The following is a 21,687-nucleotide window of genomic DNA, read 5'->3' on the forward strand; positions in this document are numbered from 1 at the left end:
ATTCAAAACAAAAATTTTTACACTCCTTCTATAAAGTCCTACATGTAAAACAAATCAAAAGTAATTACAAGCCTGTATGTCAAGAACAAAAACCATCTACATTTTATGAGAGTAAGTAAATAAGACGGTTCATGGCAAGGGTTTTGCACTGCAGAGATATCAGCCTTAAATACTGAAGGAACTGCTTGAGCTGCTTGGCATTTAGACAGTTCAGAACTGAAATGGCCAGTGCTGTGTAGCAGGAGGTGGTTAGAAACTCCCAGACTTTGAAAATCATTGTGTCTTCATCTATGACTAGCAAACATACATAGACACTTCCAGAAGTCCACTTCACTTCAGACTCATGTGGGACAATTCAGTCATTCATACAAATACAAAGATCTGTCCCTGAGATCTATGTTAGACTAGGCAGCTGAAGATGGGAGTGAGATGAATTTTGTGTTACTGCTCTAGCCAAGACTTTAAGCTTAGTCTTTAAGAGAAATCTTGGCAAAGCATGGCTAAAGCATATAGAGGAATGTTTCATATTCAAATGTGCTTTACTCTTAGGTCTCCCCATGGCATTTATCAGGACTTCTTAAAAGGTTTTCCTTTGGTTCTTGTCTCTGTCATCACGTATCTGTCATTTTTTTTGTATTTTATCCTCTCAATGCACAAGTATATTCCAAAAGGAAAAATGAGGCTGCAGTAGCTGCCTGAATTATACTTAATAGCCTGGTGGTTAAAGTACTCAGCTGGGAACAACTAACCATTGAGTTATAGGGGTTTTGGACATGAAAGTCTCTCCTGCTGAAGCTGTTCATGTTTTCACAAACAATTAAACTTCCATTGGACCCGCCTGAGAGTAATTCACTGTATAGTCCAGTATTCAGTGAGGAATGTGAATAGCTAAGTTCAAATCATTACTCTAATGAACATTTAATGAATTTTAGCATGGATGAAGTAAAATTTTCCCATTGTGAAAGCTTATCATCAGTGAATAGACAGCATCTGGCAACAGCAACATTCACATGCATCCAGCTGTCTAGAGGTAGAAGAGCAGGCAAGAGTTTTCAAGAAGATGCACCATTAGAGATTTGTTTTAACAAACAGTTCTGAGATTAGAGCTCTCCAGGGAAAGTCCTGCACACAGCAGACTGATGAGATAAGACCTGTTCTGGCAGAAAGAAAAGTCACAGGGTAGAAGTTCATTGTATATAGCATGCCGTGGCAGCTCAATTTTTGCAGAATTCTCACCCTCTGTGTCCAGAACTCATAATTTTACCATAGAGCAGTCTTGTCTGTGTCTGTGGGGACTGGAGTTGAGCTAGCCCATCTCCTAAGTTATGCTTGATTTCCTTCTCTGAATCCAAAAGAATTTGCCCAAGAACCTTAAGTCAAGAGTAAACAGTGGGGTAAGAGAGGCACCAGCACTTAATGAATGGTACCCAAGATTGACATTACAAACCTATCATTTTTATTTTACATTATAAAATCTCCAAAATATAAAGAAAACAAACAAAAAAGAAATGAAAACCCAACCCAAAAAAAGAAGCACCAAGTTTCATTAAAACATGATCATTTTGGTTCAGAATAAAATGAATGTTTATTTTGAGTTCAGCTGTTAAACTAACCAATTATTTGCAGAGTCTTGCTCACAATATTGCATTCATGCTTTGGGTAGATTAAAAACAACTAAAAAGGAGGACATTTAAAATTAGTAATCACCTTTTCTGAAAGGTGTGGAATCATCCTGGTAAAGAGATGAGGCAGTTATTCACTGCAGAGCTGCCAGAAGTTGCCTATTCTTAGGTAACTCAATTTAGACATAAGCAAACAAACTTCTAATGAAATCATCATGAAAAATGAAAAAAAAAAGGTTCTTGAGACATCAAGAAACATAGTGGCATAATGTACAGCCAGCAAGTCTTTTATAAAACTGTTTTGATTGTTTCTCTTCTCAAACATTTAAGAACACAAGAAGTCCTCTCAGCTTAGTAGAACATACATTTGCACATGCACACACCTCTCTTAATGTTCTTCAATCCTACACTACTTAATTTCATGCTTTGTCAAAAGAATGATAGACATTCATTTTTCCCAATCACTCTAATAATTTTAACAATTTTAATATTATTGGGCAATAATCCCAATACCTTTTCCTGACTCTGGAGCTCTCTTTCTTTGACTGTCATGGTTTCCCAAGGGGGATGTATGCCTCTGATTACAGGTTAGGCAGGCTTCACCACTTGCTCCTGAGACTGATGACTTGCATATTTAAATCATACTGTGAGTTGGATAATCTCCTTTCATAGCAAAACCCAGGGGAGAGAACTATGTAAGAGGATACAAGGAATGCCTCATTAAGGACTAGCTATCTGAAGTACTTATACGCCCCCACCCCTTGCTCTTATATCTGATTATCAAGGAGCCTTTATATCCACAAATCCCTTCAGCCACACAAGTGCTCTAACCAGGGAAGCAGGGGCAGTGAGCCCTGGACATCAGTGCTCCAGAGCCCCTGAGCACTCAGCTCCACAGGCATCATCCGTCAGGCTGAGGATTCGCTGCTGTGTGACTTGCCCAAGGTCACTGAGAAAAACTGTACTGAAGCAAGACAAAGGACGTAAGGCTTCAACGAGCACTACCACACAGCAAGGGAAGCCTGTCACACTCACACAAAGCTTTGCAGCTTGCCATTGAGCCAAGTGATTATGTGATCACACCAAAAATACCCTGCATTCTCATCAGCTTTTCGCATCTTTACTCTCCTTCTTTCCTGCAGGCCAGAATAATTATTTGATGTGTATGCAAAGACACAACAAAATAAGTATAACTAGAATGGTGAATCTTCATTCCCAAAGCACAAGTTCTTTGCTATTCAGCCCAAAAATAGAAATAAGGAGAGGAAAAAAACCCATAAGCTTTGAAACTTGGCAGGAATGGCAGGAAATCTTACCTTGAGTCACAGGGCCCTCTCAGCATCTGTTCTAACTGCAAGCTTTTCATGCTCCCATATACAGCACATCTAGGTAGATGCCTGTCTTATTCCAGTCACCAAAACTAGCACTAGACATATTATTTTTACTTTGCAGTCTTTAATATTCCACACATCCAGTTTCCAAAATGCCGCTTAGTTAGTACTGGAGACGTGAACTAGCTCACAGATGATGAGTTTTTGTTGTTCAGATGGCATTCGGCAAAACAGCTCCCAGTGGATTGAAACAGCTCTGACTGCACTTAGGATTTGCAAGTGGCAGTTTGCAACATGCACAAAGATGCTGGTTAATAAGGCAAATGTTTACACTTAAAACTTTCTAAGGGCATCATCAAATCCTATCCAACAAAGAAGACATAAACACGTTATTTTTCTCTCATGTTTCATGCTTTTTAATAGCTTTTACTTTCATTACAAACACTTCACTGCTGTCTGAACTGAGCACAAAGAGAATCAGCCCTTTAATCCTCAGGACAATACATGTTTTCTTCACACTTTGGAAAGCAAATATAGCAGCTGGTAACTTTTAAATCCTATGCTTTGTTGTGCTAAAGATGGCAAGCAGAACCATCAAATTTAGGAGTGAAAACCAGTGGCTACTTTACCTAGATAATTTTCCTACTCATATAAAAAAATGTGTATCTTTATACTTCTATCCAGTCTAATTTTCAGAAAGCTAGGAAGTAGAAAATTTGGCACTTTTCTCATCACATACAACTGGATTAAACTTTAGACATCATATAAGAGAGTACTTCTTGGCAATATTTTTTTTCTAATAATCAGCCCACATTTTCATTTCTGAAACAATATCCTAGCTCTAGCTATATATGTCTGTGCTCTACCAACTCCTCTTTATGAGTAGAATTTGGAGTTTTAGGTTTGTAGTTTATCCATATTATAAAATTATTTAGGGAGGCATGTCTGTGGAGATCAAATTGCCAGCTGCCCCAAGATAATTATATTGTCCCATATTAAAAAAAGAAAAATCTCTTTTAATTGAGCATATCCCTATCTATTTTCAGACTGCCACGAACAGTGGATCAACATGATCATATCTGAAAATTACATAAAGCAATAGAGGACCCATGTTCACTTTTTCTATGTGTATGCTGGACAAACCCTACTCAAATACAAAGCCCATTAACGGTGATGACACAGTATTTTAATGGACATAGGACATTATTTGCCTCTGGATAAATCCAGTTTAAGAGTGGTATAATTAACTGGCTTCCCTAGAATTCATTGCTCTCTTGGGGATTCTTATTCACATAAGCAAGACTAAAAGTCACACAAAAATCAGACTCTGTTTCCCTTCAGAGTAAGTAGAATTCAACAAGTAGGTCCTATCCAGCCAGCTTAGGAAAACAGAGCTATTACGCTCTAGTCTGCATCTCATGAACACAGAACAAGCCAGAAATTTGAATCCTAAAACAAGTCATGCCCCAGCAGCAAGACATCCACAGTCTTGGGATTCCAAGGCCTTTGCACTTTCTGTTCGGCGTGTGATACCAGTCCTGACAGCCTATTTGTCTCTTTCTGTGGTTTTCGTTTGGTCCCAGACACTACAGCAGTGAGCAGAGTCTGAATTCCCCAGGTTTTTTTATGCTGTTCCTAATGATAAATTTGTTCCTGTCTCAGATTGCCAAGATATATTCTCTTCTCCCATGGCATTGTCTTGAAAGGTTGTTTGGACTATGTGGTCCATAGCCAATGAATTTACAGTAATATAACAACATAGCAACCATCCTTTACAAAAGCACACATATATATGCCATATATTCTCTCTTTTCTGTTATTAGCCAATAGGTATTATCTTAATACCGCACTGAATTTCAACATGCTCCACTTTATTAAATAGACCATTTGCATATCATCCAAATAGGTAGGTTAGTCTGGAGACCTCCTGCAACTTCACCTACATTCATACTGCACACATTCTAGGCTGGCAAGTTCTTGTCTAGATGGCAGCCCTCAAGGAAGTCAGCTCTTCTAGGACACTTTCTGTGTTTCAGCATTACTCATAAAACCAAAGCATACGCATGGTGCCCAGAGAAGAAACCAGAATGGCAAGAAAACCAGCCCTTTCACCAGTTCATTTCCCAGGCTTTGTTTCCAAAGTGTCAGGCCTAGAGAACCATTGTAGGATCGACAGCTTCTCCAATGAATTGCCTAAGTAAAACAGTGGTCATAAGTTTTCACTAAGACCTTAATATTTCAGAGCACTTTGCAAGCAAAAAACAAAGAAATTTTATCTGAATAAGAGTAACTATCACTTTAGAGGATCAGTGTTCCTCTAATGCAATGGAGTTGCTTAACAAAATCGTGCCTTGCCTGGAAGACAATTAATGTATTAATTAATTTAAATGTACCAGAGCCACTCTCAGAGTAAAAATCTTATGGAAATTGTTAGGCACTTTTCATAGAATGATATCCAAAAAGGGCTATCATACTTTTGTTACTTTCCAATTTCTAGAAGAGTTATGTGCAAAATGCACTAGTGAAGAAGGAATAGAGATTCTGCCTTTACAAATACCATTGCTACATAACTAAATGCTGGAGGCACCTTTACTGAAAAAACATAAGCCAAAACTCAAAAGATTAATTATTCCAGCTCAGAGAAATCACTTTTGCCTGTGTTCCATAGTCTCAAGCTGTAAAAGAAATATAATAGGAAGAGAGATCTCACAATACCATGGACTATTTCAGCATTGCTATCAGAAATAGTTTACTTCAGAGAAGAGTTAGAGCACAGTATCTATCTGAAGTACCAGACAAGAATTCCTACAGAGAGGTAAAAAAAGATAGATACCCTTGTCCCTTTAGAGTTTAATCTTTTAACAAGCATTTCCCTTTTTTCCTGTTATCCTCATAGATAGATTCCTCTCATAAGTTTCCTAATTTACAGCTCTTCCTCCTGCTGACACACTTACCCTCACAACCTGCAGAAACTGAGACTCAGTCTTGCTTATTAAGCATATCTGAAAAAGTTTTTCTTTGAAGACTATGGAATGAAATAGCCACTTAAAAATACTGGCAACAGCAGTCAAAAAGTAAACTAGAAAAAGAAATAAATGTTAGGAAAAGAAAGAGAAAAGGAGATGAGTAAAATTCCTTCCAAAGAAAAGTGAGGAAGGCTTTAAGAAACTGGCACCAGCCTTGCAGGTGTTCAAAATCTTCTTATAAAACCTCCTATCATTTCCATCAAAGGTTTCCAAAGCCTTCCAGTGAGAAGATCTTGTATCTGATGCAAGTGCAAGCATGCATCAACCCATAATCTTTCTGTAAACAAGAAAGATGTATCCACACTCATAGACCTGATCCTGTCCCCTTCTGAAAGCATTTTATTCTTTCTATTGAGGACACATACAGCCAAGGGCCAACAGCCTCCTAATTTAAGGCCTCACTTAAATGCTTAATTCTTCTGTCAGAGAAATAGGGGACATAATATCTTGCTGAGAATACATATAGATTCCAACCCAGAAAAGTGTTTTGCTCTTGGCTATTTAATTCATTCCTGTGGAATTAGTGTCCTCCTGTAAGACTTTTGTTCTGATGACTACTTTCCTCTGATAAATGCTAGAAAGCATAAGGATATACATTTAAGCACTCTAAACCAGTTTAATCCTAAAAGCACAATATGCTTTAGGGAAAATAATGAGAATGGAAATAAGCAAACACACAAATCTACCACTTGGCTGTAGCACAATAGTGCCTGGTTTCTGATGACAGTCAGAATGCAGGACTATTCATATTGCTCAACTGGTACTGTACTGAAACAATTAAATACAGGGGGGAAAGTAATTTTAATTTGGTTCTCATTGTGGCTAATAAAACTAACATTGCTGAAGTAAAGCATTGAAAAAGTGTCAATGATCCTTGCAGTGCCTTGGCTTCCCTTCAGTGTGAGGTAGGAGCAGAGTAGCTCTATCCTGAGAAATCAGCAGCAATGTCTATGCTGGTAAATCACATTATTTCAGAGCACATCTCTCAGCAACAGCTCAGCTGCCTCCACGGTCAGACTGTCAGGACAGTCCATAACTCAGCCATGACCTGTGCCAGCCAAGTTTCCCCTAATTTTCTGACAGGCTTCAGAAGCCCTTATGGGTCAGGAATCATTCCCTCCTGGTAATCTACATGCAGACCCATGATTTGGGGAATAAAGGAGTTATGATATGGGTGTGGATTGTCTGTGTCACCTGGCCTCAGCCATGAAAGGGTGAAATCATTTTCTCTGCATAAGCAGTTTCCTTCATGTGAGGGAAACATGTGTAGATATATATATATAGATATATATTCCCTGCCCTGAGGGAAGTAGAAAATCAGACTGTTGGTCTTTTACACCTACACACTCTTTGTAAGGTGCTCATGCATTGTACTTATGGAATGATGTAAAACCCTCAAGATTTTAGGCAGTTTCAATACGCCCACAAAAGCAGGGGAGACATCTCAAACATTTAACTAATGTTAATAAAGCTTCTGATTGTTCCTGTGAAATGCTTAAACACAAGCAAATCAAAATGACAAAAGAGAAGAACAAAAAGGTCAGAAGATGCTTCTCAAGCCTTGTAGCAAACCAATGAAAAACAAATGAAAATAACACAGAAAAGCAGATTATCCTTTTGCTCTAACCACAGGTTATAGTTCCATCTAGGAATGTGAGAAACCAAAATTCTTGAACTTTTAGAGGAGTATTTAAAGAAATAATATACTGTAAAATAATGAATGAATGCATCAAGTTGGTTCTGTACTCTCTTGCCTCAAGCAGCTTAGCACAAATAAAATTTGATGCTAATCAGTGCTAGCAGTTTTCACAGAATCTGAAAACCTATTATTTCCTCTGGCTGCTACTAAAAAATTTGGCAACTGTTTCATTATTGATGCTAGCAAAGTACCTCTTGTACCTATAATTTCATCTTGGTGTTGACCTGGTATTTGCCTCTCTTGACCACACACATTTAACCTGGAACTGACAGAAGAATCATGGTTGAGTTAAAAGGAGTTTTCTGCATAATGAAGTGTCTACTGCCATGGAAATAAAAAGAGAGATTAATGTTTCTTCTATGCAAAAGAAGTTCAATTATGAAAAAAATATATAATATTTTTCCAGCCAATAACAAGACTAGATGCTCAGGCACTAAACAGATCTATGCATGTACTAAGCTACCAAAAAACACTGTAAAATTAAACGGGATGCATTGGTTTCTTTTATAGTTAAAAATTATTCAGAAAGTGCAAATACTATCTAGAACAAAAGTAAAAATAAATATGTTCATCTTAAGATCTATTTCAAAATGTTTTAGTCAAATTCTCCCTACATACAACAATTTTTCTTCACACTTCACACAAAATTTTTCACATATGTTTTAACCACCAGGAAAAAAAACCCTCCTATTACACATTGCAAATGGTATGCAGTGCAAAATATTGACACATGCGGCAGGACACAGTGAACAGAAAATGGATATATTTTAATCGGTGCAGCACATTTTTTTATTAATGAGAACCAACACGTTGAGTGAAATCCTTGACGCTCTTCTTTACTTCTTTAAAGTATACAATACAGCTTTTGCATTATGGACAGGGCCCACAGTCACACAAGGAACAGACTGACTCCTGTGCCTTCCTAGAGCCTTTGAAGTCTGTAATGCTCATGAGATGCAAATATTTCTGTAGATATAGAGTCTAGATCAGGATCTGTGTATGCCTCAAGTTGCCTCACAAAAATATGTTTGTGGTCTCTGGAATTAGGTGGTAAAATAGTATCACATTTTATTTACATCATATTCCTTTCACAAGATGCACTCAATTGCCTCAATTTAAATTGAAAGCCCAGCTTTTATGAAGTTCAGTGAGATAAGCCTCTGTGCTATGGTAATGCCCTCATTTCTGGGAGGCCTGTCTGCTCTGTGCAGGTCTAGAACACAAGGCAGCAAAAGTGCCAAATGGCAAACATAAAAAGCCAAACATAAAAAGACCTGCAACTAAGCATAAAAATAGCATCATCCAAGTATAGCCCTAGTAGCTGTGCAAAGTTGCCAGGCAAAGATATACACTAAAATCCAAAATGAGGCAATGAAACAATCAAAGTGAATAAGCAAAATGCTAGTGGAACTAATATATTCACCTCTAGATTTACTAAAAGAAACTACCCCTTGCATTTTGGATGGTCGCCATAAAGTTGAAAGTGTTGCTCCGTAATGTCATTTGTACTTGTACTTCTATAGAGGTAAACGTGTATGAAATGTATAAGGCAAATGTGCATGAAGTGAATATTAGTCCCTTCAGACAGCACCTATTAAAATGGATTACAGCTCTGCAGCAAAAGGGAATTTGACCAAAAAGAGGAAATAAGTAATTTAGCTTTGGGAAAACCCAGTGGAAATGGAAGACGAGACAAGGAAAGGTCAGGCAAGGCAAAGTAAGGCAAGGAAGGAATAAAGCTCTTGATGAATATTTGGCCTTATATACATATACATAAATATATACATAAAAGCTTGAGATCACAATTCACCAAGCATACTGTCCACCCATCTCAATTTGCATGCAAACCATCATCCCTAGGCTGCTCCTAGTGTGACACCAGCTAAAAGATGTGTGAAGGTGACAGATGGAGTGTACCAAGGAGTTCAGAAATAGTACGTGGGGTTTAGATGTGAGGACACAAGCATAAACAAACGCCTCTCTTTTTCCAGCAGATTTTAACCATTGACATAAGTTATTCAGACCTTAAACAAGTAGAAGCTTTGAATAAAGGGAACATAATTCACAAAATGAGTTAAGTTACATAGTCTCTTTTTTCCTGCAGGCCAAGTTTGGGGGACCTGGGAAACAACCCGGATGCTCATAGGTGTCACTCAAAAGAAATAAAAGTTCCTATCTAGTCATGCCTAAGCTCTCTAAAGGAAAACAGAATTTCTGGAAAACAAATATAAGGAAGGATGTAAGAGTAATATTTTGATAGATTGAGTCAATAGAAAGGTTTCCTTTGTGACAATGAGAGTTGCTTAACTGAGACAGCCAGCTCTTCAATAGATCCTACCAGTCCCTTGTCTATGCTTTCTTTCTGAAGCAGCCCACTCCAGATATTTTCTGATAAAAACAACTTAAAATTATGGCAAAAAACAACAACCTGATGATAATCAAGGAATAACAGGTCCACTTTCACACAATTAATTCCATGCTCCAGTGTTTCCTGTATGTAAAGTGCCTCTGGAAAGTCAAAAACCATCAACAGGTGAAATTTAGTCTGTCCGAATTTGTACCTTAATGTTTTGGACCTGCTAAGGGTAAAACCAATGGAAAATCACCTGTTAAGCAGAAAGGCACCTCAAAATTCATAGAAGGAGAAAGGAGAGAGAAGAATTCAAGGCAACCCATTTGATCAGGAGACAGGCTATAGATAGAGGTTATTTTCTGTGGTGGTCTCTCTCCCCTCTTCTCATGGAAACAGATAAAACAATACATTACTATCAGGTTATGCTATCCACCAGATCATCAGATAGAACTATTGACCTGTATGTTTTCTGTTGTAAAATCAATAAAAGAAAGGAAAAAAATTGCAAGAAAAAGAAAAATAGTAGCATAAAATTTCAAGCTGCTGAGAGCAGCACTTCTTTGGCTATCTTTGTGTATTCACATTGAGAGATATAATATACTTCTCACAATTTCATTACAAATTAAAATTTCACCAGATAAAAATGTTCTTAAAAATATGTAGTCCTGACATTTAGGAACTTCAGAGCAGGTATTAAAGCAATAGTGAACTTCAAATTACAGGTTCAACTTTCTAAATAGTACTGTTTAACAGAAATATGGATGAATCACACTCATCCTGGATAAAACGGAAACCGACATTTGCAAGATGGTGGTTGCTGACTTCACTGAAAGTACAGACATTTACCCCAGCTGAGTGTCCCACCTTGACATACACCAAGATACAGTAAACACAGTTTCATGCCTCAAGCCTCTATGAGCACGATCCAAGGTCCAGATTCTCAGCTACAAAGTGTGGGCATGCATCAGCTGAGAATCTCAGCCTATGTCTTTGGTCTGAGTACAACCCAAACTGGATTATACATCTAAGTTTCTGGAAAATTACCCTTAATTTCCTAATCCTTTTGACTATAACCATTGTAAGTGGTTTCTACTGTGCTTCTAACCCAGAGCCATATCCAGAAGCCTTTACTCAAGAAGAGATTCACTTCTGAGAAGAAAGGGCAAAAACAGATTTCACATGCTGGCTCATCATCAGACATTAAAGGGTATAATTTATCATTTTTTTTACATTATTAAGAACATTTGTACAGGATCTATATTTAAAACTAAAAGAGATGTCTCCTCCTTTTGCCAGCAGCTGTGTTACATCAATTAAATGGGTAAATAAGATCTTTCCCTAGAGGGGATATCACATGACCCTCTATTGATTAAGACTGCAGTGGAATGTTATTTGCAATCTTATTGCATAATGTAAATCAGGAGGTAGCTGTCAAGGTTTCAGAAGACAAATTGCCTCTATCTTAGACAATTCATAGGCCTCTTTCCTTCTTGCTGCTCTTAATTCACAGTTAATGCATGTCTTACCAGGCTTAGTTTCTTAAATCAGTCTATAGAACCCTATTCAGCTCAAAATCGGGTGTAAGTCGTAGTCTACACGGCCCTGCATTACAATGGATATTAAAGTGACCATTCCATCTATCAGTATTTCAGAAATATGTGTTAGTTAATAGGATAACACAACTTCAAAAATCGATGTGAACTGAAAAATAGACACCTCCTGTAATATGCCTAATGGTTCCCAGGACAGATAAACCTCCCCACCAGGCACAACTCCAGAGGTGTTCTCCATACAGAACATTTTTTAAGTCTTAGGTCAGTTTCGTGTACTTGATTTTCATAAGTAAGACATATGACCAGAACTGGTCCCCTACTCTCAAATCCGTGCAGTAACTGCAGCTGAGCATCAGTTTTGAGACTGAAAGGAACACCTGACCACAACTCAGCAGTCATTTTACTCCTGCACTGAACTGTAAATCCAGCATTATTTCCTTCAAGGGAAAACCAAAGGGAAGGACTAAAATCTCCATTCAAATGACTGAAATGCACTTTGCTGAGAAACCATTAAAAAAGGCCAGTCTCTCTCGACTACTAATCAATCTCACAATTAGAAAACAAGTGCAACACTTTTCAAAATACGTAACAGCAATATTTAACATTACCAGAATCGTCCTTACCAAAGTCAAAGAAATGGTCATTAGGTGAGTTTTGGTGATTGATCGTATGAAATAAGGTAAGATTTCTGAATGGGTGAAAAGAACAGTGGGTGGTAGGACAGTAACAGATTCAGACATGTTACAATTGTTCTGCACATAGAAAAAAGTGCTCAACTTACCATCATCTGTTTGCCATTGCAAAGGATTAAAAATTAAATATCTGCTGCCTGATCATTTCCACCCAAGTTGATTGATTAGAATGTGTTCATCTTCCCATCTAACTTAGCAAATTTAAAACTGGCAGCTTTACTTTTCCATTATCTAGAACATCTGAGCTTCATAAAGTATTTGGAAACAAATGGCACTAGAGCTGTTGCCTAAAAATAATCTCTCACAAAGTGATAACAAATCCTAGAAAAAATATCACCTTGCAGAAAATATGAAGGAGATAAAATTTCAAGAAAATCAAAGATTTTACAGTACACTTCATTTGGCTAGACATGCACATCAATAGCACTAGATTATTACTGGCATATCTTTCTATGTAAGGAAATTATCTGGTCCTCCAAAAAATTTATTTGTGTTAAAAACTTATTTTTCATTCTCCTGGAAATTTGGGAAATCAATCCCAACCCAGTCTTGATGAGCATAAATGCCTAACATGGAACAAATTTGAGTAGTATAAAAGGATACAAATCTCGAAAGAGTTAAAATGTGCACAGATTGCTCAGAATTTTAAGAGAAGCACTTGGCACCTTAAAATAGGGTCTGCAAACACTGCTTTTAGGTATTTTTCCCCCCTTTGCTTTGAAAGGGCAAACCAGCCATTTCAGATTTTTGAATGTGAAAAGTATTTTTTTTAAGGTATGACAACACAACCACTTCACTTATTTCATAGTTCTTGAAATTTAAAAAGAAGATAGAAAATGCAACTTACCTTAAAGAGTCTTAAAATATTTGCAACCATAATGGACACAGAACTTGCTGCAGCACCTATCACACCTGATATCTTGTCTGGCTTAGTGAAAATTGGTGGGTCACCGTTTGCACACTTCACGTCTGAACCATCTTTTTCTATCAATGCTTGCACGAATGTTAAGGACTGCTCCAAAGCATAAGTGTCCCTGGAACACGTATCCAGGATACGGACACCTAAGGTGATATTGGCAAGAAGATCAGGGTCTTTATTAATCTGATCTACTGCATACAGCATTGCCTCTAGTCTGTGGATCCCCTTCTCCTTCTTGAGCTCCCCACAAGGCACCCCTCTATCCCCTTTTGCATGAACGGGGAACAGTCCTCCCAAGATGATGTCCCCATCCAGTCGAATGGAGTGGGCATATTCCTGGCCATGAGTTCTTTGCATCAAAGTGAGTATCCAGTAGAATTTGGCTGTTAACAGGAAGAAACAATGGCAGGAAACCAATCGTTTGCCTTCGTATACCATTTTCTCTGAAGTCGTTGCTGCTATCCAGTATCCAGGTTTTCTTCTTGCTAAAGGATGAGGCTGACCATTTGAAGCTGCACTTTCTGGAGGCTACCATCAGTGCCCAATAAGTAATATAGAACCATGCGGTAGGTAGGTAGAAAAAACGATCTCAGCAGAAGTACATAAAATCTGTCTTACAAAAGATGTCCACTGATGGAACAGGTTGACAAGCTTTTCTGAGACGGTTTTTCAATTGCTCTTAATTGATGGTGAAGAGTAGGGTAGTATGTCTGGTCCTGATGCTAAAAGGAGGTCAGTAGTTTATGTCCTTGTATTTCGCCCTACAGCTGAGGTACTTCTGAAAAAAAAATTTAAAAATAGTGAGAAATACCATTTACTTCAGCAGTTTTATATCTGTCACACAGTGTATTTACTTTTGAATAGCGATTACATCACCTAGGTTTTACTTTCAATGTTCTTTAAGTTAGCAAATCTTGGCCTTCAGTGAATTTGAACACCTGGCTGCACTGCACTATAAGCCAGGAAATTTATGATGCCAGCAGAGCAAGAGCCGAATCAGGGGAACTAAACTTAGCTTGGTGTTCAGATTCTGAACAGTAATTCATATTTACCTTCATGTTGTGTGACACCCCGAAACAGACCCAATCCACAACACATTGTATTTTCTGTTTTCCTGCATTATTCTGTTCAACTTTATTATTCTGCTCCAGCCTACAGAAGTGCAATAACCACTTACACTCTCACTCCTGGAGAGGTCTCGTTTACGACAATGGAGTAATCAGGGTGCCTGAATTTAAGTACACCCTTCATCCAATGCAGTACAAGCACATTCAAGTCATTTGGATGTTAGACTGATTATTTCTCCAATGGAATTCACTTTGGTGGGGGGCTAAATATATATCTAAATCTCCTTCAAGATAATGTCTAATACTAAATTATTTTTATGAAAAGGTAGCTGATTTCTCAAGTAAAAAGAGCACAACATATTATGTTAGGAAACCAGCTGAACATCCAACATTCCTTTTCCAACCTTTCACTTGAGCTGAGGTTTAACATTAACAAGGTCTCTATTTTCTGCTTGCATTTGGACCACATTAAATAGGAACAATGTTGTGCCTGCAATGTTGTGACATTTGGAGAGATCCCACTGAATTTAGGAGATGAGGATTTCAGCCTACATATCTAAACACCTGACTGACTGTTATAAATATCTCCAAATTGCCCACACTTTAATTCTCAAGTGAAGGCATTTATTTATTTCAATTCTTAACAAAATTATACATGCCTGAATAAATTTTTAAACCTCTGAGAAGAAGAAAGGGAGAAGTAATTTTACCTGATAGTAGATAGGCACACTGTGGGCATCCGAACCAGTCTCCATATACATCTATTACAGGCTATGGAGAGCAGTGGACATCCTAGTGTACAATTCACCTTATCCTTTTCTTTACGAAAGTTTTACTTACTATGAAATTGATCACACTGAACAAGTGCTTATATCAATACCTGTACAGAATATCCAAGCATCAGGGTCATCTGTAAATATCTACTTTGTCCTTAGTGATCTAGTAACTGGTTCCTATCAAAAATATGGCCATAGGGGAAGATGATTACAGACAAAACCACAAAACTTTTATATATCATGTGGTAACAAAACCCAAAATGAACTTTGATAATGCTTTAAATTGGTAATCTTCTTCTTACATTACAATTTTGTTACATGTTTTCCTTACATGATAACCCTAAGCTCACAAAAGTAGAGTCTTCAAATGATGGCTATTTGAAGACCTGAGAAAAAGATTCACAGTGGAAAGTCTTTTACTGAATGTGAAACTATCTCACTGTGATCTGGTATTAGAACCAGTTGAAAATTAAACTTTTGATGAGTATGAATAAAATCACTGCAATTGAGAACAGCACACAGGATTTCCCATGCCTCTTGACATTTAGCTGAATTTGGCTCAGGGTTCAATTCAAGTAATACAAAATCTGTGCGGTTCTATGTGATAATCCCATCGCTCTCCCTTGGCTCTTTTTAGGCACAAAGGTTACAAAGCTGCCTAGGCTTCAGCCCTGTGAGCCAAACTCAGAGTCATTCACAAACTGAACAACTTGACTCACACTACAGTGCAATTTGATCCAGGCCCATGGGATGTTTCTCATATGATCCATACTATAGAGAAAAGATTGAACTACTAATTAGCCACAATTATCTGTTGTTTTGATTGTTTTAATAGAAAAAACACAGTTATGGGTTCAAAATAGTAAAGAGTAGACCTAAAATAGGTATGGAAGCAATTTGCTTTATGGTTCCACAATGAACTCATTAGTCCATGAGTGTATGTACAAACCAGGCAGAGAGAAATTCACTAAGGGAATAAAAGATAAGCCTACTCTTATTTGACACTATATGGAGAACAAGAAAGCACCACTGACAAAGGGAAACTATTCCTGAAAGAAAGAAATGCTGCTTTTTTCTCTTTCTCAGCCGCAGGTTAATTCCTTACAGCCAAAGAATGCCCAGAAATTAAAGCAAGTGTCAGTCTTCAGGCAAACAAATAGTGATGAATTCAGCTATTACAACCCAAATTCTAACAACAATAAAGAAGCTACAGTGAGCCCAAGATCATCGGTCTAATGCTTTATCTGGAACTGACTGAAAATCAAATGAATTGTCAATTAGTATTTTTCAACATTATAGTCTTCATAAGCATTAATTGCTTTGCCTCAGCTTGCATGGTTTCCTGAAGAAGTATGTTTCTTAGCTGCAAGTGTCCACTGCTTGTCTATAAAACAAAAATAAAATTTTAAAGTGTTCTTTTTAAAAATTTAAGACCTTTTAGTCTTTTTTTAATGTTACCTAAGAAATAAAAGCTTCTATTATACTGTCTAATTTATTCATGGCACATTGCTTTTTATATATTGATTAACATTACCTTTTGCAGAACATTTCAAGTCTGTGTAGCTAAGCAGAAAGCATATGATCTAAATTAATTCCATTTTTATCAATGAATGTTAGTGAAAAAGCATAGGCCTCTGGGCTATAAAGCCTGAATGAACTTTTTTCATGTGCAGAGATTTCATTTGAAGTAAAATGCTGTCCTTTTCCAAATGACCATAAAAGTTTGAATTAATGCAAATACATTCTTGATTTACCAGGTTCTCCACTGTAGTAGTTGGTGTTCACTAGAAACTTGAGTTCAGGGAAGAAATTATATATTTCCCCAGCACAGCCTGAGAGTAAGCGCACCACAAAGCGTCTCTTCCAGTCGCCTTGTAATACATGCTTCTCTTGGGTTTATTTCATTAAAAATATCTGGCATTATCAGAACACATTGCTATTTTTAAAGTCAGTATTTCAGCACAAACCTCCACTTGTTCTGCTAGAATATATATTTATTTTTAAATCTAAGGAGGCGGAGTACTGCAAGACAGGGGAGATGGAAACTTCTGCATGTAGTGTCTGGTTCTGAAATTACTTCCTTCACAAAGTCATTCAGCTTTATCAGATATTTGGCACTCAAGGTTGTGTATTTTTGTACCACACTGCCAGAACCAGTGCATCAGAATGAACCCAGACCAGTCGTTACTCCAACCACAGACTCATTGCACTAAAAGACAGGCTCATTATGGAACCTCTTTATGTTAATGAAAAGGTCTAAATAATGAATTGAGTGATGGATAAATACTTAAATAAATATAGGAAATGTTTCTATTTTGTTTTCCTGAAAGAGCCATCTTCAGCTGGCACTGAAGTTTTCACTGAAAATATTTAGAAAGATTCAGTATGTTCATCAGAAAATAGTTTTTAAAAATCTCTCAATTACAGACAGCAGCAGGAGCAAGGCATACTCTCTGTAGCACAGGCAGGATGGACATTTTACAGCTGACATTGCTAGACAGACATACATGAACCCTTTACTGAGGAACAAAATAAGCTATCAAGTGAGGGGGAAAAAATACCTCAGAAAAAATGTTTAAAATTTTGTTTGAGCCAAAAAAACTAATCTGTTACTGGATTTAAAGAATGGTTGGAACTTCACTAAGATAAAATAAAGCAAATATTCTGTGAATTAGGATACAAGAAGTTCTAGAGTGAAAAACCATTCACAAAATATCAGCTTGTCCGGTCAATAAAAAACTGATCTGGTTTTACTGAATGAAAAAAAAAAAGACCAATGGCACTTTTAAGGCCATTATTAATAAATTATTATTAATTATAATGGCATTATTAAGTTCCGAGGAGGAAAAAAAAAAAGAACAAATTTGAATATTTTGATGTTGTACTACTGACACCTTTGAACTATGAAAGAATTTTCTTGCTAACATTCATTTCGATGTTCAAAAAAGTTGCTTCTTCTCCTGTACAGCATTCCACAACAAGCAAATAGCTAAATTTCCACACAGAACAGGTAAAGAGTTGCCACCTGCACACAGTAGTCTGACACATATAGAAGATTAATGGGTTTTGCTGACAACAAAAGGGAATTTGAAAAACCTTTGGCCTTGACATCGCAACTCCTAACTTGCAAGAGAATTCTTCACTGATGTAAGTAGTCTTATCTACCTCAGCTCTTCTGTAATGGTTTGCTGTGCCCCTGCCACAGAGGTAACCTTTACACAATAATCAGGACTTCAAGGCAAATCACTCTCAGCATCTCGCTTACAGGAACTATTTCTTCCCTGTACAGTCTGATGTCTACCCTCAGCCTGATCAGCCCCTTTTCAAATACCCCAAAACACCTGCCTTCACTTCCTACCCTGCAAATATCTATTTACCAAACAATCTAATCTGTGAAAATCCAGCACGGGTCCTTCTGCTGGGGTGAGACTAAGAGGAGCCTACAATTTTTAAAACGGAAACTACATTGAATATTTTCCTCTGCCCTTGGTTGGACTTAAAACTTAATGAACCCCATCAGTATTAACACCTTCAAGAAAAGGTTTCACCTCTGGTCTAGCAAATGATGATCAAGATTTTCCCAGGCACCCTAGGAGAGCTTTCTCTGTTGTTTTTGCTTTCATTTGACTCTCTTCCCACTGGACTCCCTTCCCCAGTCCGCACAGCTGTGTTCAGGGCAGGCGCTGCTGGTGCAGTCCGGTGCTTTGCAAAAACGGCTCTGCCCCCAGAAACGCAGCCGCCCGCCGAAATCGTCCCGGGCCACCCTGCAGGGAAGTCCCCCACTGTGTCCACGCCCGATCCCGGCGAGCGGCCCGGGCGAGCGTTGCTCCGCATCCCGCTCTCCATATCCCGCTCTCCGTATCCGGCGCATGGCGCGCCCGTGCGTTCCGCACAGCGCTCCGAAGAGCACTCTCCGAACCGCACCCGCGCCCTCCGCGCAGCACACCGCAGCCAACCCCGCGGATCCCGCACCGCACCCCGCGCACCCCGCGCAGCGCTCCGCTCCGCACGCCGCTCTCAGCCCCTCCGCCCCGCTCCTCCTGCCTCCGGCGCACACCGCCGGCGGCCGACAGCCGGCCACGCACCGGCTTTCCGCGCGGCTCCTCCGTGCTTTCCCGGCTCCTCGCGTGCTCGGCACCTTTCCCGGCCCGAAGAAGGGCTACCGCAGCCAGGCCGGCCCCGCCCAGCGGAGGGGCCCGGGGAGCGCCCCCGGGCTGGGCGAGCCGGCTCTCCCCGCGCAACTCCGCGACCATCGCCCATCACCGCTGCGCTTCTCCCTTGAAGGGAGCCCCCTATTGTTCTCCACTTTACTTAGCCGAGGGATTTTTTTGTCTCTTCCCAGGCTCATCCGTACCCCAGCTGGCGTGTGCTGTGAAGGGATTCCGGCACAGCCTCGTCGCGGCTCTCCTCGCAGGCTCGCTCCTTCCAGCGAGCGGCTGTAGGACGGGTTTGAGCTGCCTCCCGCCGCGGCCTTGCAGCCGAGGCGGCCCGTGGGCGGGGGACGGAGGGCACATGCGGATCTCCTGGCTGGAGCCAGGGCTCCGCCGGTCCCCTCCGAACCCTGGTCCCCGGCCGGGAGCGCTGCACCTCCGTCAGCGGCAATGCGAAAACAAGCGTCGCCTTTTATTTCCAGCCGCTGGTGATTCCTTCCTCTCCTTGCATCAACTGGTCAGCTTTAATGCGCTTCTGCTCCTCCCTCGATGCAAACCTAAGTCTCTTTTAATGAACCCCTGGTCCCAGAGGTCAGAAGCTTGCAAACTTCAAAATGCCAACGCCGGATTTCCATGCACTTTGGGTCACTGATTGATTTTTATTACTTGTGTTGTATGTTTTTTGTGTTTGCTTTTCTTATTTCTCTGCTTTTTGTTGCTGTTTCTGTTGGTTGGCTTGTTTGGTTTGGGTTTTTTAACCGTGTCATACATTCACCTGCCAACACTTCGCAACCAGCACATGCCAGCGCTGGGGATGCCGCTCCACGCCGAGAACAGTTAAGCCCTTGCCTTGTACCCGCACAGCCTTTCGCCTTCTTCCTCGGGGAAAGAAGCCCCCGGAGCTCCGCGGGGATCCTCCTGCCCCTTCCTTCCCCAAGGACGCGGGAGTGTCCCCGGCGGAGCCAAGGAAGCTGAGCCCACCGGGCAAGGTATGGGCGGGCAGCCGGCACCTCACCCGACCCTGCCTCGGAGAACTTGGCGGCGGCGGACAGGGCTGGCCTGGCCTGCTCTTCCCTCCTGGCCAGCGAAACGTGAACAAGGTGATGGGAGCGCGGGGGAACCCCTATACCCCCCTCCCCCTGGGGGTGGGAGAAGACCCGGCTAAGACGGCCAGGGGGAGACCTCACTGCTCGGGAGCTGCGAGATTCTCCCTTTTTGCTCGCTGCTGTGACGGCACCGTGTCCGGGATCTCTTTCGTTAGATCTGATTGGGGGAGGATATCTACAATAAAAATTATAAATAATTAACGCAAAAAAAAAAAAAAAAATAAAAGCTCCCGGCGCCACGAAGCAGGCAGAGAGGATTGCCCGGGATTCCCAGCCCAAAAATCTTAACTGAGGCAAAACGCACATTATTTGTCTCCTCCAGTCTGCTTAAAAGAACTAAAGACGACGCACACAGATACACAAATACCTTGATCGAAAAGAGTTGCATATCCATGTTATTGTGGAGGTCCCTGGAATTATACTTGGTGGCGATCGGGAATAGCATGAGGTAATTTCTGTACAAGCCTCGTCTCAGACAGCTTCCCTCAGCAGCGTCAGCTTAATAGGCGAGAGCTCAGCCCGGGACAGGTATCCAGGAGTGCGGTTTTAGTCGTGCTGTTTTAACACTCTGGAACAGCCAAGCCGAGCCTGCTCCACTGACTTCTTCTTCACTTCTCCTCCCTTCGCCTTAAAAAAAAAAAAAAAAAAAAAAAAAAAAAAAAAAAAATCCACAAGGTAACTTTTTGGGGTCAGTTGCTCAGCCCCCGTGACTATACCAGCCCTCCGCTGCCTTGCCGCTCGGTCGCAGTGGCAGACACACACACACCGGCTCAGCCGAGCCGTTCACAGCCAAGTAAGAAAACGCCCCAGCCCCCGCCCCCGGCCCGGCCCCCGGTCCGAGCCAGAAGCTCACGGCTCGTAGCCCCCGGGCTCCGGCGGGAGCGGCGCGACACTGCCTGAGCTTACCGCGGCTCTGGCGGGACGGGCATGGCACGGAACAGCTCAGCGCGGTGGGGCGCGGCAGGGCACGGCTCCGCTCAGCTCGGCACTGCGGGGCGGGCGCGCAGCCACACTTGTAGCTGTTCTTGGTGCTGAAAGAAGCGAGGCTCCACGGCACGGCACGGCAGAACAGGGCACGGCACGGCTCGGCTCCACGTGAATCCCCAGCTGGTCGCGGATGCGGCTCCGGGCCCGCCCGCCCGCGGTCGGCACCGCCCTCCCCGGCACCCCCGCTCCGCCCGGGGCGCGGTGCCCGGTAAACGCGTGCCGCGGGATTTCTGAGCAGAGGAAGCCAGTGAAGGCTGAGGCTGTCGCAGTGGGGAGCGGGAGCAAGGAGGGGGACAAAGAGGGGGATCAGCGGCTTGGGCCGGGTCTGTTTAATGCCGTCTCCCCCAGGGTGCGGAGCCTCCATCCCCATCCCGCCTTCCACGGGCGGCCGGAGTCGTGCTCCCC

The 21,687-nt window shown here is 40.9% G+C and overlaps 1 protein-coding gene across 2 annotated transcripts in view; it reads right to left on the reverse strand.

Annotated features, from left to right (window-relative positions):
- Positions 1-21,397, reverse strand: part of GRM8 (glutamate metabotropic receptor 8) — a 313,712-nt gene extending 292,315 nt beyond the window's left edge. For both annotated transcript variants that reach the window (XM_088165752.1, XM_088165753.1), the window contains exons 1-3: positions 21,202-21,397; positions 20,663-20,922; positions 13,124-13,973 (exon numbers count right to left, since the gene is read on the reverse strand). In XM_088165752.1, the coding sequence (XP_088021878.1) occupies positions 13,124-13,633 (510 nt within the window). In that variant the 5' untranslated portion in view covers positions 13,634-13,973; positions 20,663-20,922; positions 21,202-21,397. The remainder of the gene's footprint in view (positions 1-13,123; positions 13,974-20,662; positions 20,923-21,201) is intronic.
- Positions 21,398-21,687: the final 290 nt, after the last annotated feature.

The sequence above is a fragment of the Sturnus vulgaris genome, chromosome 5, assembly GCF_052056855.1.
Source record: "Sturnus vulgaris isolate bStuVul1 chromosome 5, bStuVul1.hap1, whole genome shotgun sequence".
Taxonomy (NCBI): Eukaryota; Metazoa; Chordata; class Aves; order Passeriformes; family Sturnidae; genus Sturnus; species Sturnus vulgaris.